General features: G+C 34.6%; 2 protein-coding genes, 1 non-coding gene and 3 pseudogenes across 3 annotated transcripts; 3 read left to right on the top strand and 3 right to left on the bottom strand.

The window, feature by feature from the left end:
• Nucleotides 1-1,115: 1,115 nt before the first annotated feature.
• Nucleotides 1,116-2,403, top strand: LOC120123101. Its single transcript, XM_039142090.1, has 3 exons — nt 1,116-1,345; nt 1,416-1,662; nt 2,249-2,403. Exons 1-3 carry the CDS (start codon nt 1,217-1,219, stop codon nt 2,401-2,403), a joined length of 531 nt encoding a protein of 176 aa, XP_038998021.1. The 5' UTR covers nt 1,116-1,216.
• LOC120122920 lies at nt 2,078-5,756 on the bottom strand (annotated as a pseudogene).
• A 285-nt stretch (nt 5,757-6,041) lies between these two features.
• Nucleotides 6,042-7,115, top strand: LOC120123102 (annotated as a pseudogene).
• A 2,519-nt stretch (nt 7,116-9,634) lies between these two features.
• Nucleotides 9,635-15,438, bottom strand: LOC120123007 (annotated as a pseudogene).
• An 818-nt stretch (nt 15,439-16,256) lies between these two features.
• Nucleotides 16,257-18,356, bottom strand: LOC120123026 (pentatricopeptide repeat-containing protein At3g02490, mitochondrial-like). Its single transcript, XM_039142044.1, is given in 3 exon segments — nt 16,257-17,997; nt 18,000-18,335; nt 18,338-18,356. Coding segments are annotated over 3 exon segments (1,977 nt in total). The 3' UTR covers nt 16,257-16,375.
• Nucleotides 18,357-21,834: 3,478 nt separating this feature from the next.
• On the top strand, nt 21,835-21,906 carry TRNAW-CCA. The gene has a single exon. It is a non-coding gene; the product is annotated as a tRNA-Trp (tRNA).
• The last annotated feature ends 386 nt before the right edge of the window (nt 21,907-22,292 follow it).

Genomic DNA, 22,292 nt, shown 5'->3' on the forward strand with positions numbered 1-22,292 from the left:
TAATTAAATGTCACAATTGAAATGGTATGAAAAAATGGATTTAGTACATCAATATATGATTTTTTTCTTCAAAATCTATTACTAAATATGATAACATATGTGAATACAGAAATATGATAAAACAATTCATTAATCAAGTGAACGGTCGTTCAAAAATTCTCAATGTTTGCTGCCGCACGTGAGACTTTCCCTTGGTCATTCCGTTAGTCTCGTATTGATTTGTTTACTGGAGTAATATTGTTGTTGTATCCTAAAAGATATTCAACGTTCTCAAGCATCGACAATAAGATGAATCTATAAGGAGAGTGTTTATACATACTTCAACGAAACGATTATTTATACCTTTGGAGTCATCACCCCAAAGCCAGATCTACCGCACAAGCGATCCAACTTCCGCTTTGGAAGATCCTCTGTTCAAAAGATCCTCCGTTGAAGTGAACCTTGAAGTCTCCATGGCTACTCCTTGAGTTCACTATAAGCCTCTGCAGCCTTAACCTCCGGAGTGTTTTTGAATCCTCTGGATTTCTTATATTTTCTTTACGATAATATTGTTTACGCTTAATAATTATTAGATTATTATACAATTATTTGTAACACAAATTAGCCACTGCATCACGGTCCAAGACCACACTAGAATTTCATACTCCGCTCTTTAGGTGTCTTGAAGCAAATTTACCTGGCAAGAGTCTCCTTTAAGAAAATTTTGTGCACAAACAATAGCAAATGTGTTTGATTCTCCATCAACGGAGCAAATGACTATTGTACTTCAAAAGCAATTATAATCACTGCCAAAAGTTAATATAAACATATTACATCTTAAAGATAATTATAAAGCATGTAGATGCCAAAATACCGGATAGTATTGTATAAGAGAGGATATAAGAGATGGAAAGGATAGAGGAAGTGAGGCTCACAAAATTACAACCAAGCATACCATAGGCTATAATATAGGAAATCTATGTCTATATTGGAATAGATATCTGAGAGTGGGCTTTTGCTTGTTGTTTCCTCATCTCTTCTTCCTACTGGATAACATCATAGCACCACTTCATCATTCTCTTGGGGTAGTGGTGCTTAGCCAACTGCCATTAAGACCCCCACTATCCCCACATACACTTTTTCCCTTTATTACCTTTCTCTATTTATAACCCCCCCACATATCCCCCGTTGCATGGGAAGAAAAAAAACAAGAGGAAAAAAGGAAGTTTGAGAAGACATGGAAGTGGGTGTTAATGAGGTTGAAGATGATGTGTTCTTTGCAGACTTAAACAAGCAAATTTCTTTGCTAATCATGGATGATGATAATGATGAACCAGTTGCTACATACCCTTCAGTTTCTTTCCAGGTTATTAAGCATATATTTTCCATACCCTGCATTCTTTGCTAGTATCATGACTTCCCTTGGGATTTTTCAGACATTCTGTGGAGCAAATTATCAAACAGGTCGACCCCCACATCTTGAAAGCAAAGGCACGGGAGTTTTTATCCCGAGGTCATTGCAGCCAACAAGGAAGCATGGGCAAAGAAGATTCACTTCATTCAACAACAATTCCAACAGGTATAAGCATAATAACGGTACAAAAATGGCTTCTCGACAATCTTTCAACGATCCTTACACATCTTCTTCAAGTGTTTTTTACTTGCCAAAAGGATTTTCCAAATGTATGTATGTGTAAGTAATTGATTCTGAATCTAATTAGTAAGACTCAAGGAGGCTCAACAAAGGGTGAGCCTCTCTAAATCATGGAAATGTATTGGAACTATGGAAAACTATGTATTGTGCACTTAATGTAATTGATTATTTGATTATATGTATCGATCGATGAAATAAGTGTTCAAAATATTATTAATTTAGTCAAGATGACTAAACTAATTAACAGAACTGGAATGTAAGTAAACTATTGTAAAATTAGTTAGGTATTTATGTATTCGACAAGACTGGAATTTTATTTGATAAATCATAGAATGTAATTAACAGAACTGGTTGCGGAAAGTAATGGTAAAATAAAATAATCAATGTGGACATAATTAATTTAAGCAAGGTGGTTGTACCTCCTTGCATTTATTTAATTATCCAGGAAGCAGCAATGTGCTGCTACATCAAAACCATGTTGCTAGCATATTCATCAATGTGAAGAGTTTTTTTTACACTGTCATGATCCAAAGCGTACCAGGTTTGTCAGCTTGAGTTGAATCTCTTCCTTGATCATATCAAAGACTTGCATGTGATTGGAGGGCTTCCATGAAGTCTTCTGTTTCTCTCTGTCCAAATGTGACCACATTCCGCAAAAGCTTCAAGATGGTAATGGTAGGGAGAAGCGACATGCCCTTGAGCTTTTAAACTGTCCTGCTAAGAACATTATTCCAGATGAGGTCTCTATGATAGTTTCCATTGCTGCATAATCTGAATCCTTAAGATCCTGTAAAAACTGCAATTACAAAATAGGTGATCTCGAGATTCCTGATCTGCCTCATTTACTGCAAGGCAAAGAATACAATAGACGATTTCCTGATTTCTACCTCATTTACTGCTTATCAGTGAACAATATAGTTTCTTTCTAGAATTTACTCACTTATCGAATCTTATGGCCATTATGGAAAGGATAAAGAAACATAAATGCAGATTCCATACCTTCATTCTTTTTACCTCTTATAAAGATCGTGACATTCAAGTAGACCAAATAATGGCTTAGATGTATTTATTTAATGCAACCCTGAGCTTAGCAAACGAACCATGATCAGCTACTAGGAATGAAAATGAAAGTGAAATACTCAATATGCAAGCACTTAGCAAGATCTTCCAACTTGCCCATGACTAACTCCTTGAATCCTCTCTCGAGTAGCAAAATCATCTAGTAATTGAAGCATCTTTGCAAGGCAAGGAAAGCAAAATAGCCTTGATAGCACAAGGAAAAGATTGAGAAATTTTACCAGCTTTATCTCCAAACATCAACTCTGAATAGCAAAAGGATGTTAAACTCACGCTGTCTGCTTACTTACGTTCCTTTAAGCTCTGTATGTTGCATGACAACAAACTTCTAAGAATTATTTGCCAACTACACAGTTGTCACATCATCTAAATTCTGTATCAGGAGTTCACAATATGAAGCACATCTCCAGAAGCCTAAATTCTGTAATATATTGCCGCCACATCTCATCTCAATCAATTATAGGGGTGGCAATGTCAGGCACATATCCTGCACTCTTAACCTGCATGATCAAATTGCCTAAAACTAAATATATTAAATTGGACTCATGATGAGTTCTATCCCTTGCAATAAAGACGTTCGTTATGTTATTAACTTCAATCCAACTACACCCAGGTTCTTTAAGTACACCTTCTAACTCCATTTTCTCCCTCACCTTCTTAACATCTGCCCACATGCCTTTCGATGCAAAAATATTTGAAAGTAGAGTATATGAACCACTATCCATTGGATCAATTGAAATTGCCATTTCTGCTGCATATTTCCCTAATTCGACATTACCAGCAATCCTACATGAACTAAGTAAGGTCCTCCATAACACTGCAGCTGGTTTTATTGGCAATGACTCAATCAAGGCCTTTGCTTCATATAATTTACCAGCATGGCCCAACAGAGAGACCACACAAGCATAATGTTCGATCCCAGGTTTAACCCCAGATGTAGGCATCGACCCAAAGTAATGAAGTCCAAGCTCTACAAACCCTGCATGCACACATGCTGAGAGCAGACCAACAAATGTCACATAATTGGGTTTCATTCCTTCTTTCAGCATTCTTTCAAATATCTGGAGGGCGCCTTCAGCTTCTCCATGATGAGCATATGTTGAGATCATGGAATTCCAACACACAATATCCCTCCAAGCAGTGGTATTAAACGTTTTACGAGCATCTTCCAAGCTTCCACATTTAGCATACATATCAATGATGGCATTTGTAACAAACGGATCAGAGTCCAGACCATGTTTTATTAGCTGAGTATGGACCTGTTGACCATGTCGAAGACTTGCTAGGTTACTCGAAGCAGTCATTAAGGCAGCAAAAGTGAATTCGTTTGGTTTTTGTCTTGATAGCTGTAATTTTGAGAAGAGTTTCAGGACCTCTTCATTTTCCAACTGTTGTGTATAACCAAAAAACAATGCGTTCCAAACAACAATGTCTTTCTTGTTCATCTCCTCAAATAGAAGCCTCGCATCTTTAACATATGAACACTTTGCATAAACATCTATTAGAGAACTTCCAACAAATAAGTCCGTGATACCCCAAATTTGATTATAAGTGCATGAATCTGCCAGCTGATTTCTATGGTACATAATGCAGCTGATACACCAAGAAGGCTAACAAAAGTCAAAAGGCTAGGAGGGAGTGACCTGAGTCGCATGTTGCGGAAAAGGTCCAATGCTTCAGAAAGTTTCTCTAGACTTGAGTATCCTTCAATCATCGCATTATATGAGACCACATTCTGATCACCCATAATGTAAAAAACTCTTCTTGCATCAATTAGGGAGCTACATTTTGCATACATATCAATCAAACCATTTGTCACAAACTCATCAGACTCAATATTGGCCTTGATGGTGTAAGCATGCACTTGTCTCCCCAGATCCAGAGCCTCAAGCGAACCACATGATGTGAGTACACTAGTGCAAGCAAAGCCATCTGGCTTCCAACCCAATCTGGTCATCTCAGAGAAAGATTCATAGCTTCCCTGTCAAATGAATTCTGCATGTAACCAGCAATCATTGTAGTCCAAGAAATAACATTTATAATCATCATCTCATCAAAAAGCCTGCGTGCAGATTTTACCTTACCACATTTACAATAAAAATCTATTAGCACATTAATGACGGAAACATCCATTTCCTCTCCCTCCTCAAAACCTGACAATGAACCTGCTTTCCTCCTTGAATAAAGTCGAGTACTGAACAAGCACTCAAAACACTGGAAATCACATATCGATCCGGCATCACATCAGTTTCTCTCCTTTGTCTAAACAACTGTAATGCCACCTCAGCCTTCCCACTCTTCACATAAGCTGTTATCATTGTTGTCCAAGTCACCGCATTTTTCCCTTTTAAACCATCAAAAACCAACCTTGCTTCATCTATACACCCACTTTTCATGTAAAAATCAACCAAACAAGTCCCCACATAAACATCTTGATCAAAACCAGTCTTGATAACAAAATCATGAATCTGAACTCCCAGTTGACCGCCATCTCCCATCTGCATACAAGCTCGAATAACGCTAGCCAAAATATACTCATTTGGACTCTTACAACAACTTCTTCGAAACTCCAGAAACAAAACTAATGCCTTTTCGATATACCCATGTCGGGTATACATAGAAACCATCGTGGACCATGAAATTAAGTTTTTCTGAGGCATTTCATCAAACAGCTTAGTCGCGTCACGTAAATTATCACACCTAGAGTAGAGATTCAATAGAATGTTTGTGAGAAAAGTATCAGACTGCAAAGCAGACACAACAATTTGTGCGTGGATTCTTTTGTACTGTGCAATGGGATTCGGTTGGGAAAGCTGTTTTTGAAGAAGGCTAGCGAATTGGCGCCTTTTGAGCTGGGAATCTGGAGGGGGAAAATATGGGTCTTTGGAAGGAGAAGATCTATGGGTAATGTGGATGAATTAAAGGCTTGTTTATTTGTTGATTTTTGAATGTTCTTGAGCTGTAATTTTAACAGGTTGCAGCAATTGTTTCTCATTTTTCTTGGAAGGGAGGGAGAAAATGAGAGACTCCTCAATCTCTCAAGTTTTAGCGGCCAAGTCCACTGATTGTAACCTCGTACAAATCAAGTAATTATAAAATTTAATTAACGTTTATATATTTAATCCTACATTACTTAATCCCATTCAATCTACATGATTTTTAACCTGTTAATCATAAGATTTGTCATTAAGTTTGATATAATAAAATTGTTAATCATGTTACTTTATAACATGATTCCTTTAAACAGCTTTCAAATGACCCGTGTTAATGTATACTTTAATATCCGTTAAACATTCTAACTTAAAATCTTAGTATCAAGTTTTCTGTAAACATGATCGTATCATACCAAAGGTTACTATAGCCAACAGTTTAAGGGAGTTAAGGTTAAAATTCTTTGTTAGCATTCCTATTTTGAGAGATTATAATATAAGGTTAAAGTTAAATTTATAATTTTTAGAACATGAGATGACATGTGATCTTATAACATACACCCTTTATCCTAAAAAAAATTTCCATTATTGATTTTTTTGTCATTTTTTTTAAAATTTTCACTAATTATTATTTAAAATTTATTACTGATCAAAATATATAAATATATTTTAAAAACTTTCAATCAAGTAATTTTTAAATATATATTTTTATAAAATTTAATTATTTAATACATTTAAAATAATTATGGTCAAAATTTAAAAATTTTCTAGATAGGAGGAGTATTAATTTCAAATTCTAAACCCAAAATCTCAGCCAATCTCACTCGTCCAACCGTCGCAAAAGAACACTAAAGATAAACCCAAACTGGTCCTTGCTTTCCGATCCGTCGTCCGTGCGTTTCCGATCATCAACCCTAAATGCAAGTTCCTTACGTGCCCCACCGTATGTGTGTCGAAGGAGTCTAAACTAACTCGGGGAATCGATTAACGGGGAGTCTGTTCGGGTTCCATAAAGATAGCGTATCACTTTCGTTGCATGAGAACCCTAAGTGCCTGCCTTGGTTAGTTGTTGAGTTAGCTTTGCGGATCAATTTGCTACAGAAGGAACTGAGTGGTGGGATGGTTCGAATCGTCCTCGAATGCGAAAAGAAAGCCGAGAAGGTCAGAAAGAGAAGATGATGTTGTTCGACGAGCCGTTGTGGACGATGTAATGCAACGGAAAGAAAACAGGGTGCGGCGTAAAGCGAGAGGCGATGGAGGATGATTTGAACGTGATGGAGCTCCTCGAGACTATTTCAATGGGAGCTGGGGTGTTGACAGGGAACACTGAAGTCGAAGGTTCGGACGGGGAGTTAGCTTACAAGAGGGCTTGCTTCGAACGAGTCATCGGATCGAAGGATTCACAGACGTTTTACATGGTAAATCCTGATGCGAAAAACGGGGCTGAACTCGGTATATTTCTTGTGAGACTCTGATTTTAACGTGGTTTATCAATGGAGATTGATGAGGAAATACCATGGTCGCCAACCCAATTGATTCAAGATTAATATGCCGAGTCATGAATATTGATGTACATATTCCCCATGATTTTAAAGGTATTCTAGGATTCCACCTAGGCAGCATTATACATTTTCTTTTCTTTTTTAATTTATTTAAGGGTAAAGTATAGTAATGGTCACTGAACATTTCTGAAGCTTGCATTTAGGTCCCCCAACATTTAAAACTTGCAATACAGTCCCCCAACATTTATTCCATTTGCAATATGGTCCCCCAACTTAAACCACAGTTAGAAAATTAGGATAAATTATATAAATGGTCATTGAACTTTTCAGTCACTTGAATTTAGGTCCCCCAACTTTTAAAACTTGCAAAACAGTCATCAATTTCATTCTAAACCCCAATTTCCAAGTAATTCAATTTTATTCTAAACCCTAAATTCCAAAATACTTAAATTAAATTCAATTATGTCAAATTTATTATTATTTAATTTCATCTTATTTCATGTGATACGTATTTTTTATATAAATATAATAGTATAATTCTTAGCTGTTGAATAAATTTTTTTAATTAAAAAAAGTAGTTAGGATATAGAAGAGGTTGAAAATAATTCGAATTTTAAATTTATAAAATGTTATTTTGACGTATAAATAAAAGTTTAAACTACTCGGTTGACAACTTAACTATCTAGCCCTTTTTACTTTTGTCATCGATCTTTTAAATTTATCAATCATACCACATAATTATTTAACTGTTTCAACTAAGCCACTAGTCGTTACCAATTGATAAAAATGATGATGTGGCATTTAAAAGGAATTGGTATTATTATACATTCAGTCTTTATTATTTATATAATCAATTTGGTCCTAAATTAAATAAAATTTAATAAATTAATCATTTAATTAGGATCTGACATGTGTTAGCACATGATCATGACACGTGTCATTGGTGACACATGTTACCACCTAATTATTTATATGCTATCAATTTGGTCCTAAATTAAATAAAATTTAATAAATTAATCATTTAATCAAGATCTGACATGTGTTAACACATGATCATGATATGTGTTATTGGTGACACATGTCACCTCCTAATTAGAAGAAAATTAAGTTACAAAGAAGTAAAATTTGGGTCTTGGGCAAACTCAAACCTGAGTCACGCAAATGAAAGATACAGGGTGGAGCCACTAAGCTAACACCATCGTTTGTGTTAAGAGATATACAATAATACATATACTAATAGTATGATCAATGCCATAAAAAAAGATATAATGTAAAATGGAAATAATGAGATTTGAACTTCGGTAAAAATTTGAAAGCAATAAATGATGGGAAATATTATATTTTTACAATAAAAAATATTATATTTGATAAATTGTTTGATAGATTTAATATATTTTTTAAATATTAGTTGATACAATATTTTAAAAGAATAAATTTAAGATTTATATATTTATATATTTTTAAACTAAATTTAATAATTATATTTTTCATATTTATAATTCATGATTATATATATAATCTTAAGTTGAGTATTTCTAATATAATTAATAATTTTAATTTCTTATTAAAAATAAATATTCAAAAATATAATGATTCATACATTAATATATGAATATTTTTTATTTATACATCTAAATATAAATATACATTTATATAAATATATTTTTATTCGTTGTGTCTGTGCCTTGAACTCTTTCTTCAAGCCTATATTACCTTAAATTGAAGTATTTTAGAATTTAATTGAAGTATTTTAGAATTTAGGGTTTAGAATAAAATTGAATTACTTTGGAAATTGGGGTTTAGAATGAAATTGATGACTGTTTTGCAAGTTTTAAAAGTTGGGGGACCTAAATTTAAGTGACTGAAAAGTTCAATGACCGTTTATATAATTTATCCTAATTTTCTAACTGTGGTTTAAGTTGGGGGACCATATTGCAAACGGAATAAATGTTGGGGGACTGTATTACAAGTTTTAAATGTTGGGGGACCTAAATGCAAGCTTCAGAAATGTTCAGTGACCATTACTATACTTTACCCTTTATATAATTTTGGTGAACTTTGTGAATACTATTTGTAAACGTCGAGTTTAAAATTTACAAAATTAATTCTTTTTATTTTACCAATTAAGAAACAATCACGTTATCTATCATTATTTATTTAACAAAAATAAACTAGAAAAATAAATTTCATAACTCAAATGATTAATTCATTGAACAAAATCTTGTAGAGATTTTTTGAAGTTACTTATGTCCAGAGTTAATTCCCTATTCTTTATTAAATAAATTAAAAATATATATTTTTAATATATATCCATCAATTGAAAACAATTTATATCAAACGAATAAAGGTTTATATGAACTTGTTATCATATAATAAGGGATGACACGGCATACTGCGTCTCCATTTCTATTTGAATTGAAGCTTGTAAAAAGCCGCACCCGGTTACCTTGTAAGAACACAAGCCATTCCAAAAAACCATGAGATTCCCCGAGTTTCAAATAGAATTACATTGCAGTTGGCTAGTTTTTCTCATTGACTTTGTCCATAGTACAATAAGTCGGAACGGAATAACGTCTACGTCGGATAAAACAGACATACTCAAGCTGCAACCGGACTTGAGCACTAAGAAATCTTTCAAAACTTTTTTGAAAATGCCTCAATAGAGTATTCTACAAATCCCTCTTATCGTCACAAGATGAGCATCTGCTTAATCATCTAAAGAGTAATGGCACCAGATGAATGGCTCTCAAAAGCTTCCGGGCAACAGAAAAATGCAACATATGATGCTCTTGCAAGCCGACACGGGCCTTAGACCATCTCTCAACAACGTACATTAGATCCTGAACAAAACCTCCATTAAAGAACCTCGTGTGCCTTCCCGTAATACCTGTTTATGAAAGGACTGCAAGAAAGAATCACAACCACAAAAACAAATTTCAGAAATGTCATACTGTTATATCCTAAATAAATTTAGTAATGGGGAATGCATCATATCTCACTCACTATGAAGATAAAAAAATAAATTTAACACTTTGGATCCTAAATATGATCTTAATGGAAAAGTTACTAAAGATGAGTTGTTACATAGTAAAGATGAATTAGTTAATCCATGAACTTCAAAACGTGAAGACAAAGTGACGTTTGTTAAGAACACAAATGCAAAGTGACATGAATATTAAGTGAAATTAGCCAAGCAATATGTGCATTATAAGCAACATGAACTTGAGTTATAACCCCCTATGTTACTTGGACTCGGGTATAAAGTTTAATTTTTTCCTAGTTTTTCTATGCATTTGGACGTCTACCTATATACCCGAGTCCAAGTAACATAGGAATCGAACTAAAGGAGTTACAAACCCCTATGTTACTTGAACTAAAGGAATTGAGAGGACAGAAAGCCAAAGATTGAGGGAGATAAAACATGGCAAGAAACAGGAGTATGTAATCCATTTGCTTTCCTAAATTAAAATATAAAACAAAGCTAATAGAAAATATAGTCAAACAAATTTTAGAGATGCTACAGCATATTTAAAAAAGCATACCACTGCCAAGTCCATTCAGTCAAAATAATCAGTAACTCACGATACAAATTAACAAAATAAATAATTACACCATGAGTAAATCATAAAACCTTACCTTCACATTTGATACATCAGGAGTATCCGGAGTTTGAACAGGGTAGAACTTGTAAAATCTCATGTTCTCAAATGCTGCTTTAGTTTCCTCACTCATTTCTTCAAGGGCCTTTTTGCGAGCTTCTCTTGCCTGCAGCAATGAATTGCTTGAATTAATCAGCCTAACCAACTATATGTTTACAAATCAAGACGCAATGTTGCCGACAGCATACCTGCCGATTAGCTTTCTTTGCTTCTCTAACTTTCCCTTTAACAAACTCCTAAAAAATCAAAGGCATGTCAGGCTGAAAAGTAGTTAAAAATAAATGAATACACCACAACTTACTGGTGGATATTCAAATGAATTTCACCTTAAAGGCATCCTTTTGATCTTTATCTAATTCATCTTCCTCAATCAGTTTATCAGTGAACTCCTGCAAATTGGTAGATATAATTTAGACATAAATTCCCATGACGAGTAAATAACATCCAAAGACTGAAGTCTATGGGAAGGAACTAAAATTGAAAAAAATTCCAAGCAACCCGTTAGCACAAGTCAACTTCATAAAAAAAACTCATGCAAATTAGACTGTAACATAAAAATAAAAAGTTAAAGGCTTACATCAAGTTCATCCAACTCCCAATCAAATTCACAAAATACCTGCAGGACCAGAAAGGATGCATCAATTTACATAACACATTGCAGAATAGCTGCCTCGGTTATCTATTTTGAAAATGAATACAAGCAGTTAATCAAGGAGTCCCTAGACACTAAGGCACAACTAAGTCTAGAAAAAGCACCTCAGACCCCTCCCAATCACAGCACATTATTAAGGTGCAAGACACAGCTCAAATAAGCTCCCTTTTCGTTTTCAACTATTTCCCTTTAATAAGTAACATATTTTTATTTGATGGAGACAGGACAGTTCAAGATTAATAAGGATAATGTCTGCAAGTGAAGGAGATTTAAGCACTAGAGTAATGATGCTTACTGATGCTTGATCTTTGCATCGGGAAAAGGTGTAGAGTTAACTTCTAACATTTATTAGCGCATCTATACTGAAGTTTCCAGGCATAAAAGATGCATCAGTACATGTGGAAACCTCAGCCTCCATAAGGTTGGAACCTCAAAGTTTTAACCATCGGAGTATCACAGACACAATCAACAAGTACACATGCAAATGTTATGTGCTAATAATCATTTTAGCAATTAGGTTTTTACTGACTCATGGGAACACCTTTATTTGAGCCTTTGGGACTTAAAATATAGGCTACAACTACAGTTAAGGTAACAGTTCATTTATTAAAGCATGACAAGTTCAAAACCCCAAAATCAACTCCATCCACCCATTGATATCCAAAGTGTCCAGTTTTAGTCATAATTAAATTACTCAGAAAATACAGAAACCTTACTGGCTTTGGTTCTGCTGGAAAAATTATTTGAACCTCAGTGCTTCCTTCAAAGGCTGATAGAAATCTGTCAATAGGGGCATGCCAAACAACATTGTAATAAATATGGGTTCTTTTTCCTCACTTTTTTCTTATTGGTTTTTCATATTTTACAGAATATGAAATCCAAAGATATCTAGATAACTTACAAGGCAAACAATACTCATACTTCTTGAGACAATCTATTTTCATTTGTGTCAAAACAACCCTGCAGATGGAATTTCAAATACAAAAAATTAACCAAAATACATGCTTGCATTAGGAATACACATATACTCCACATTCAGGGAGAGAATATATATGATCCAAATAAAGAAATGTACGCCCATAAGCAAGCTTGCTCAAAATAATTTTTCAATTTATGCAACACAAAATTCATAGCCAAAAATAAGTATCAAATGATCACCATTACTCATATGTGAGTGGACATATTATACCATGAAATTTCAGTAGGAAACCACACATCTACACAGATCCAAAAATTAGAAATATGCATTGATAAGAAAGAGCTGAAGCTGAAGCCTCTATGGATGACCACAAGCTCTATTATACTATTATTTTCAACAATCACCAGCACTTCATTTGATGAACTGTTTGCAAAAATAAAACCTCATCCCAATACTTGAACATACCCCCTCTTTTCTTTTTTCCCTGGGGACCAATACACAATATACAAGTCTAAATCAATGATTCAATATAGCAATTTCTTTAGGGAGAACCAAGCAAAGCAAGTGACACAAGTTGAGAATCTCATACTGAAATAGTTGAAATAAAGACTCTAATGATAGATTTTCTTTTGTTGACAATCTCATGCTAAAGAAAAGGTAAAAAAATCGTTAAAAACGATTATAAGTGTTAGCGTGCACAACTATACCTTCTTTGAGTGATTAATATCCGAGATTTCAGTCTATCAACTTGGCTGTCTCTGTAGAGGAATCAAAATGTACAATCACCTCAAAGTTTGGACTTAGGTCAATTCAAAATCAAAAGTAAAAAGAACAAAAAGAGAGAACATTTGTATTTATTACCTTCGCAGCTTAGAAATCATATAGATGAATTAAATTAAATAACTCCTTTACATAAACTTTAAATATGATTTAAAAATATCAAAACTCTGTACATATTCTCAAGTGGAATGTGTGGAACCCAATCCATTTTCATTTGTTTCATAGGAACAATCTCTTCAGCTTCTCTCTGCACCGAGTTAATACCAATCTTATCTGAAGGTGGGAAAGGAGAGACAACCTGAAAAGAACCAGCAAAAGCCAAAGACTATTCAGCAAGAAAATACAACGAGATTGTAGTGGAAACAACTACTTTAAGAAAATTAACCTCATAAAACCATAAATAATAATGTCATTGCAGTCATGGAAAATAACAAACCACTGCTAAAACAACAGGAACCTGTGCTTATTAATGATAAAAGAAAACTAAATTGAAGGAGTGTTTTAACTCCCAACATTCTAGACATGAGAAAAATAAATCATATGGAAAATGAACCATCCCATAACATGTAGTTTGAGATGGTCATCAAAAGCCTAATGTCTAACTAAATCATGTCCACGTGTATGGAGGTGAAGGGAGATTCTAAGCTTGAAAGCTGCACCTCAAAGAAACAGCCCTACTGTTCCGTCAAAGGAAAATGTTTAAATAAGATGAGCAAAGTGAATAAATAACTTCAAAGCAACATAAAGTTACTATTGAATAAGCCTTCAGCATAAAAGATGCTGCAATCAATTTGTCCATTTATCACGAGATAAAGAAGAAACATCCCTTGAACCGACATAGCATGAAAAACATTAAAAGCACTTCACAACCATGCCAGACAACTTACAGCCACAACCACAGGTATACAAATGACTTTGTTTTCACCCTTGTAAGGGACCAATTGAGCTTCACAAAGGGTAAAAGAATAAAATTAATGAAGTGTAATGGATGAATAAAATAGACAAGTCATAAGAAAATCAAACTTCAGTATTCAAAAAAGAAACTTAGTGGAACTTAGCAAAAATTAAGGAAACTGCGAACAAGCTTTCTTTCTTTTTAAGAAAATTAAAAGTAAATAAAAATATAATAAACAATGCAAGAAACGGCATAAAAAACTGTCCCCCACCCCCCCAAGAGAATGAAAATTTCTATATAAAGGTGCAAAATACTAGGACCAAAGCCATGAACTACTTACGCTCTGTGCAACCAAAAAGATAAACTTTCTTTCCATATAGCTCCCCCCCTCTTCAAATGCATCCTGACCAGAAACGGAACAGTAAAAAAAATCCCGTTAGCTCTAAATGGGGAAAACAAAAGAAGCAAGCAAGCAACTGAAGATGAGAACAGAGAAAGCAACCAAAAAAAAACTGACTTCTAGATTTGAAAGTTCCAGTTGTATTGGTAAACAGTGTCCAACTGATCCCACTGCCACAACAAAAGAAAAACGAAATGGTAATCAATAGAACTTAAATTCATCAAAAAAGACAAACCAAAAATAAATAAATAAATAAAGCCAAACTCAAAATTCCAACCTCGGTTCCAACAGGAAATGCTTCTTTCCATAAATCCTCCTGCAAAACGAAAATTGACATTTTTCATTAGAAAACACACAAAAGTATAGCAAGACATATCCTCACTGATCATCTCAAATAGTTAATTATTTTAAGCTCTAAATTTGCATCAATTTCAGCTTTAATCTTCACACAAGGAGTCGGGGTGTAATCCAGAATTAACAGTTCAAAATTCAAATCTGGAAAAGTCAACGGATAACATAAAACTTTTAACGTCACATTTGTTCAGATATTGAATAAACCTAAACAGTGAAGTCATTAAAGAAAGTCCTGAAGGAAATCCAATTAAAAAAATGAAAACAAATTCAAAACTTCACCCCAATAAATGAAAATAATAAAAACAAGGCAAAGAAACATTATACCAAGTTACGCTTATCTTCAAAGTACTCGGGCTCGGATTGAGGCTTGGAGGTCTTAGCACGCTTAGCTTTGGGAGCAGGTTTATGGTTCCCATTCTGATTCTCTTGCGAAGATTTCACTTGCGTATCCTCTTGTTTCTTAGAGGCGGCATTTCTCTTTGCTCCTTCCCTCATTTGATATTTATCAAAATAGAACAACAGAAACAACAAAGTAAGAACAAATGCAATGGCGATGGCAAAGAAGATTCGTATGAGTGTTTAAATTATATGAGGAAGAAGGAGCTTTCTGGATTTTATGTGTGTGTGTCTGAGCGTCAATCCAACGCGTTGTTGGGCTACCAAATTTTGAGGGTTTAATTTATTTTTATTTTGGGGGGGGGAGAGAGAGAAGGCGGGCGGGGCGATGGTAATTAAAATTCAAGGGGCAAAATTGAACTTTTAAAAATTCAAGGGGTGAAATTGAACTTTATTAAATTCAAGGGGTGAAATTGAAAGAATACAAATTCATAGCGTACCGTCGTTTTTGTTTCTTTCTTTGGTATGATCTGTAATTTTGGTTATTAGGGATTTGGACTTAGCCATCCGTTTAGCTTGGTTACTAGAGTTTCGCATGGGTGCTTTTTTTTAAAAATTAATATATTAACAATATTGGTATTTTATTTTTTAGAAAATAATATTTATTAAATTAAAATTTCATTAATACTATTGTTATTACAATATTTTAGATATTGTAAGTTTGATGGTATTTAAATACACAATAATTTCTGATTTAAGAGTTTAAAATTACAAATAATTTAGATATTATATTAAAAAATAAATAGTTATTATATAAAAATTCTCTCTCAGAATTTAAAGAAAAAAAAAGGAATGTGATTAAAATTTTAGAATGGTAGAACATTGCAGTACTAACTTCCTATTATTTTCCAGGGACGTTAATGCAGAACTTCGATTATAATTAATCTTCGTGTTGATAATTATATGAACTCTGATTATATTTTAAATTAAATTAAAATTGTTCATAATTATACGAACTTTGATTAGATTTAAAGTTGAATCAAGTTAAACCTTAATCGAATGGCAAAACTCTTTTAATACTATTTTACATCCAAAAAGCACTAACAGGGAAAAATCATAAAGACCTCGAAATTTTGTTTTCTTATTAACCAGGCAGCCATACATCTTGAAAGCCAAGATAACAAAATTTTAATTAGTGACAAATGCCATAGTACATCAAGAACTACAGCCAATGAAGTTTAAGCAACCATACCCGGTGTAGCAACAACTTGATCTGGTTTCATGGAACAAAAGAGATTCAAAACATCAGCGTAGTTGCGAACATAACTTGGGCATTTCGATAACAAATCTTGTGCTTCATTTTGCTTCGCGGCTTTAAGAAACGCTTTGAAAACACGAAGAACAACTGACATGGATGGAAACTTTTTCGATGTCATTGACTTGAGGAAAGCGATAGCATCATCACTACTGCCAGACCTCGAAACATACTCGATGAAGGGATCCACAAAGGGAGGGAAACCATTGTTTTTCATCAAACTCAAGAGACTCAAAGCATCATTAAATCCACCCTGTGCTAATAACTTCCTTATCAATTCCTTGTAGGTGTCATGCCATGGCCTTAACTGATAGTCACTAACAAACTTGTGTAGAAGCCTGCAAGCATCCATTGCTCTTTTTCTACTGCAATATGTATATACTAACCATTCGAAGGCATATCCAGCATGAGATACTCCTTCTTTTTCAACCATATTTTTGAAATAAGTTGATGCTGTTTCGAGATCCCCAGCGGCACAACACCCTTCAATTAAAGATGCCCATGCCTTGTGTTCTAAATCGGTATTTGATGCTTCAACACGATCAATAAACTCAGCAGCCTCATCCTTTTTACCAGCACTAGCAAGGCTAAATGTGATTTTAGATTGCAAATTACCACCGGCAACAAACCCGTGTTCCTCCGTTACTTTTAGAACCTTGTTGCATTCTCCAAGCCTACCAACACTAGTCAAAGATTTGGTAATTGAATCAGCCATGGAACCTGTCAAGACATTCCCAGTCTCCACAAAAGCCCTCACAACTCTTATAAACAGATGCATGTCTAATTGTTTACTCACCACTAGTTTCTTCAGCAGAAAGGTAGAACAACTCACAGAAGGCTTATGGGAACCAGCCATTGCGAACTCGTACAAATCTACGGCTTCTTTGATCATCTTCCTCTTACAAAAGTAATCAAAAACCATTGTATAAGTCTCCATTTCCATTTCATACCCAAAGCTCCTCATTTCATCAACAACCTTCCAGAACCTATCAATACAATCTTCCCTCCCCAGAGATCTCGCCATAGCATTATAACTCCGCTCATCATGTTTCACCAAACCTCGCTCCTCAATCCATCGGAAAAATATCAAAGCTTTTGCTGGCTCTGAAGCAAGATTCTCCAATACCATTTTCACCAAATCATTCGAAAATGTAACATTTAGATCGAGCAACCGCTCCTCAACATCATCACCCCACAATTGGTTCTTAATAATTTTACACACCCTAGAACAAACCTTTTCGATTGAATTGTCCGTCGACCCAGAAGCAAACACCCTCCTCAATTTCTCCAAATCGCTCTCCAACCCTTCTTTCTCAAACTTCAAAGCAACTCTGTCACGCACGGCACCAGACACTCCATACCCATTCTTCTTCATAATATTGACTAAACCCCAAAACTCCTCAACCAATCCATTGACACCCAAAACACCTAACATCCGATTATACGATTTGGAGCTAAGTCTCCCCCCATCAGTCTCCAAAACCCAATTAAAAATCTTCCTTGTCACATGAGGAGTAGACTCAACATTCTTCAGCACTTTCAAATCATTTCATGGCTGAAAACAACACCATTTAGCTCTAATTCTCTCTTAATATCATCCCTATCACTAAATCTAGTAAAAATATCAGTTACAGTACTAACCAAAACATGATCTGGGTCTTTTTGTTCAACAGCTGCCTCGGATGAGAAACAACAGTGATTGGTGAGTGTGTTGTAATTTAAAATGGATAACCCTTTCAATGTGTTGAAGGGGCTAGTAAAAAGAGAGCGAGAGGATACACTCTGAAACGATGAAGTGAGATTAGGAGGAAGAACACAAGGAGTGAGTACCTGGGACATGGGGGAAACTTGGAGAGGAGGACGAGGGTAGTTTCGGAAGAGAGTAATCTCCATGGATGTCTCATTTTCATCACCATCGCCGGTTGCGACTCTTTTCTTTTTCGATTGTGATCTTGGGGTCCGAAATTAGGTTTCTGGCAGTAAAAAGTACAAATAAATAGCAAAGGGACGACGGCTGTATACCAGGGTTTTAGTGGGAGATTTTTTTTAAGTAATAAGAATTAAATATATAACTATATTAATTTTATGAATTATTATGTTGATTTTTTGTTAAATACTAATAATATATAATTTAATTAATAAAATTAATTTTTTATTAAATTAAAATCTTCTTATAATTAGTGATATAATTTACTCTATATTATATAATTTATTGATCTAGTGATCTACGTTTAACATTAAACTCCTTTTATTTTTATATTTATAATTTTGTTTTCCATGTTATGTATCGTCAAAGTTTTTTTTTTTTTTTTGAATAAACGAACAAATTGAAAAAGATAAATTACGAGACAAAAAAAATACTTAGCAGAAATGAAACAAGCAAAAACAAAAACCATGGATGGCAAAACAATAAAGAAAAAACAGACAAAACAAATGGGAGGCTTCAAACGTCAGAATCCTTTGCCTGAAGAGAGACCAAACTAAATAAAGATCCGAGGCTGAGGACTGAGAAGGGGAGGGAGCAAAAGCTGAAGTCAGGATGCGATCCCCTAAGAAAAAACCCACATGCAGCAGAAATTAAGGTGGGTCAATAAATCTTCGATCCATGGCAGCCGCTCGAGTGGCCGTTGGTGGAGCTTCCTCTAGCCAAAATCTGTAATTGGAGGTTTTTATTCCATCCATTGCCATTGCATGCATAGATGTGTTACCATATCTCCCAATGAAAGTGAATGAGCAGCTTCTAAAGTGAGTTGCAAAGGTCTTTGCATCATTGGTGAGATGGCCAATAGTAGAGAAATCTGTGGTATCACTTTGGAGCCTGGAGATCACTGATTTGGAGTCACTTTCCACCACCACCGATCGGAGGCCAATCTCTAATGCAAATTGAATTCCCTAAACAACAGCAAGCGCCTCGGCAGTAAACACACAGGTGATGTTTTTGCTGATCCTATGTCCAGCACCGATAATTTGACCATTAGCATCTCTAGCAATGAAACCCGAGCAAGACTTCTTCTCATTGCAGGAAACGCTTGCGTCCACGTTTATCTTCACATGCGAAGCAGGTGGAGGCTGCCATCGATCGAGTCATGTTTTGTGGCTGTAGGTGTTTCAGTGGAGATGAAAGAGTAATTGACTCAGCATAGTGACTTCGGATGAAGGTAATTATTTGATCAACATTCTGCCTTTTATGTTCATGCACAAATTTGTCTCTACAAAACCATAAGACCCAAATAGTGATAACAAACATGCTACAAATACCTTTGTTGTAATTCTGGAAAAGCCATTCAAGCCATTCATGAAAATTTTAAATAAGCTTGCTTCTTGTAACCATGAAATATTCAGCTTGTTCTAAACTGATGCTGCGAGAAAACAGTCCTTGCTAACATGCAAGATATCTTCTGGACTCATACCACATCGTGGTCAGGAGGCGTCATTAGCAATACGTTTAATAAATAAATTATGCTTCATAGGAACATAGTTGTTAACGAATCTCCAGAGTTGAATCTTCATCTTTGATTGGTACGTTGTATTCCAAATGAACTTGTAAACATTGCTTGAGTGAAGCTCTTGACTATCTGGTTGAATAAGAAGTTCGTAACCACTGCGAACCGAGTATAGACGGCCTGTTCCCTCGCCTCTCCAAGTGATGATATCGTCTTGGAGTATAGAGGGTAGGTTGATGTTCAGAATATCCTGCACATCATTCTCATTAAAAATGGAGCGGATAAGATTAGAATTCCAACGCATTTCATCTATCAAAATTAAATCAGAAACCTTGTTCGCCCTTGGGGACCAATTAGACGTTATCTTTCGGGCAGGAAAACCTGGTAACCAATAACCATTCCAGACCGAGACTGACATACCAGAACCAATTCTCTATCCTAGACCCCATCTCTAGAAGTTTCCGAGAACTCCATATGCTGCGCCAAATCAGAGAAGGTCGTGATGGGGCTTCCATAAAAGATGAGTGAGGGAAATATTTAGCTCTTAGGAGTCTAGCCATGAAGAACCTGGTTGGAGGAAATACGCCAAGCTTGCTTGGCTAAAAGAGCGATATTAAATTTGTCGAGTTCCCGGAAGCCCATTCCACCATAATTCTTTTGAGAATAAAGGTTACTCCAAGAACACCAGTGAATACCTCTCTTAGAAGCCGATTTTTGCCACCAAAACTTTGCGATAATAGCTTCTAATTCCTTGCATAAAGTATGCGGAAGAAGAAGCAAGACATAGCATAGAGAGGAATAGCTTGAAGGACAGCTTTAATAAGAATTTCTTTGCCACCAAGAGAGGAGGCGAGTGCTCCAGCTCTGAATTCGATGCTGAAATTTTTTCTTCAATTTTAAAAATGCTCTTTTTTGGTTGCCCGCGACCAATCATGGAGGGTAGACCCAAATAGGAATCTAAAATATCTGTTTCGACAATTTCAAGAATACGACAAACTTCAGCCTTGTTATAGTTCCCCACATTTGAACTAAAGAAAGCATTGGATTTCTCAAAATTAATAGTTTGCCCGGAGCCTTGTGCATATAAATCCAGCGAAGTCTTCAAATTTTGGGTACCGTTGGGAGTGGCATGCGGACCAATTTATTTATTTTATTAAGTAGATATATTATATTTTTAAGATATATGTCGATATTTAAACTCATATAAAGTCAGATAATGAGGACATACTTAATAACATAAACATACTTGATCACTCGTCGATTAATGAATATCAACGGATCAAATAATTTTAACACGTCATTCAAAATTATAATTATTATAATGATTATTTAAATAATTTTTATATTAAAACATTTTATCTCAATTAATCAAATACAAATCTTAAAGCGATGTATAAATTAATGTAAACTAATACTTTGAAATGTATTATTTAAAATAAAATAATAATACAAAGTTTCTACATGAATATTTACTTTTGAAAAATACATAATACTTTATATATATATATATATATATATATATATATATATATATATGCAAATGAAAATATAATTTTACACTATTTTTCCCTTTTCTATCCCTTTCTTCCTTCCTTCCTCCATCATCCCCACCCAAATAATAAAAATAAAAATACAAACTGGGAGGTGTGGATAGCAAAGAACAAAACTTCTACAATCTACAGTAGTGTAGACGTGTATCTTAATTTTATAAATTATAATAGAAATATGTATATATATTGCAAAACCAACACATCTTGTATAAATTATTTTAAATAAGTTTCAAAATATAAGTGATATTATTTGCAGATTTCTTGTAACTTAACTAGCTGTTTGATGGCATTCTTCTAATATCCGTTTATGATGCATATAAAAGTATAAAACACACAAACAAAACTTTAAAAACAATTATATATATATTTTGTCCTTACTTGGCACCTGCGGATCCGTGGCGCAATGGTAGCGCGTCTGACTCCAGATCAGAAGGTTGCGTGTTCGATTCACGTCGGGTTCAAAATCCCGATCCTAAGCGGGTCTATACTTTTTCAAGAGCACTGCTGCATTTGTTTCCGTTGCACTTGTTTTCTCTATTTAAAGAAAGCAGAACAATCCCATTACTAGCACTTTTTTGAGGTCTGGCACAGTATCTCCGCTGCACACAACAAATGGTAAACCTTCTTCTCTCCTTAAAAGGTTCAATCTTTTTTGGGGATCTCAACCTCTTTTATTCTTTTAAATAATGAAGTTTTCAACATCTGTTATGTTAAAAAATAAAATATCGATAAATGATGCATTAAAAATCTACCTGGTATTCTCATGATAAACGGTCACCTTGCACAAAAAGATCACTGTCCTTATCTAACCTTACTTTGTTAAACATGTGGGAGCATTTGATTTCTG

Source organism: Hibiscus syriacus, unplaced genomic scaffold (genome assembly GCF_006381635.1).
Source record: "Hibiscus syriacus cultivar Baekdansim isolate YM2019G1 unplaced genomic scaffold, ASM638163v2 tig00110388_pilon, whole genome shotgun sequence".
Classification (NCBI taxonomy): Eukaryota; Viridiplantae; Streptophyta; class Magnoliopsida; order Malvales; family Malvaceae; genus Hibiscus; species Hibiscus syriacus.

Excerpts from the sequence above, each read along its gene's own strand:
- LOC120123101 (XM_039142090.1), top strand. The coding sequence starts at position 1,217 with ATGGAAGTGGGTGTTAATGAGGTTGAAGATGATGTGTTCTTTGCAGAC. Across the intron at positions 1,346-1,415 it reads ACCCTTCAGTTTCTTTCCAG|ACATTCTGTGGAGCAAATTA; the intron begins GTTATTAAGCAT and ends GGGATTTTTCAG. Across the intron at positions 1,663-2,248 it reads GCCAAAAGGATTTTCCAAAT|TCTTCTGTTTCTCTCTGTCC; the intron begins GTATGTATGTGT and ends GCTTCCATGAAG.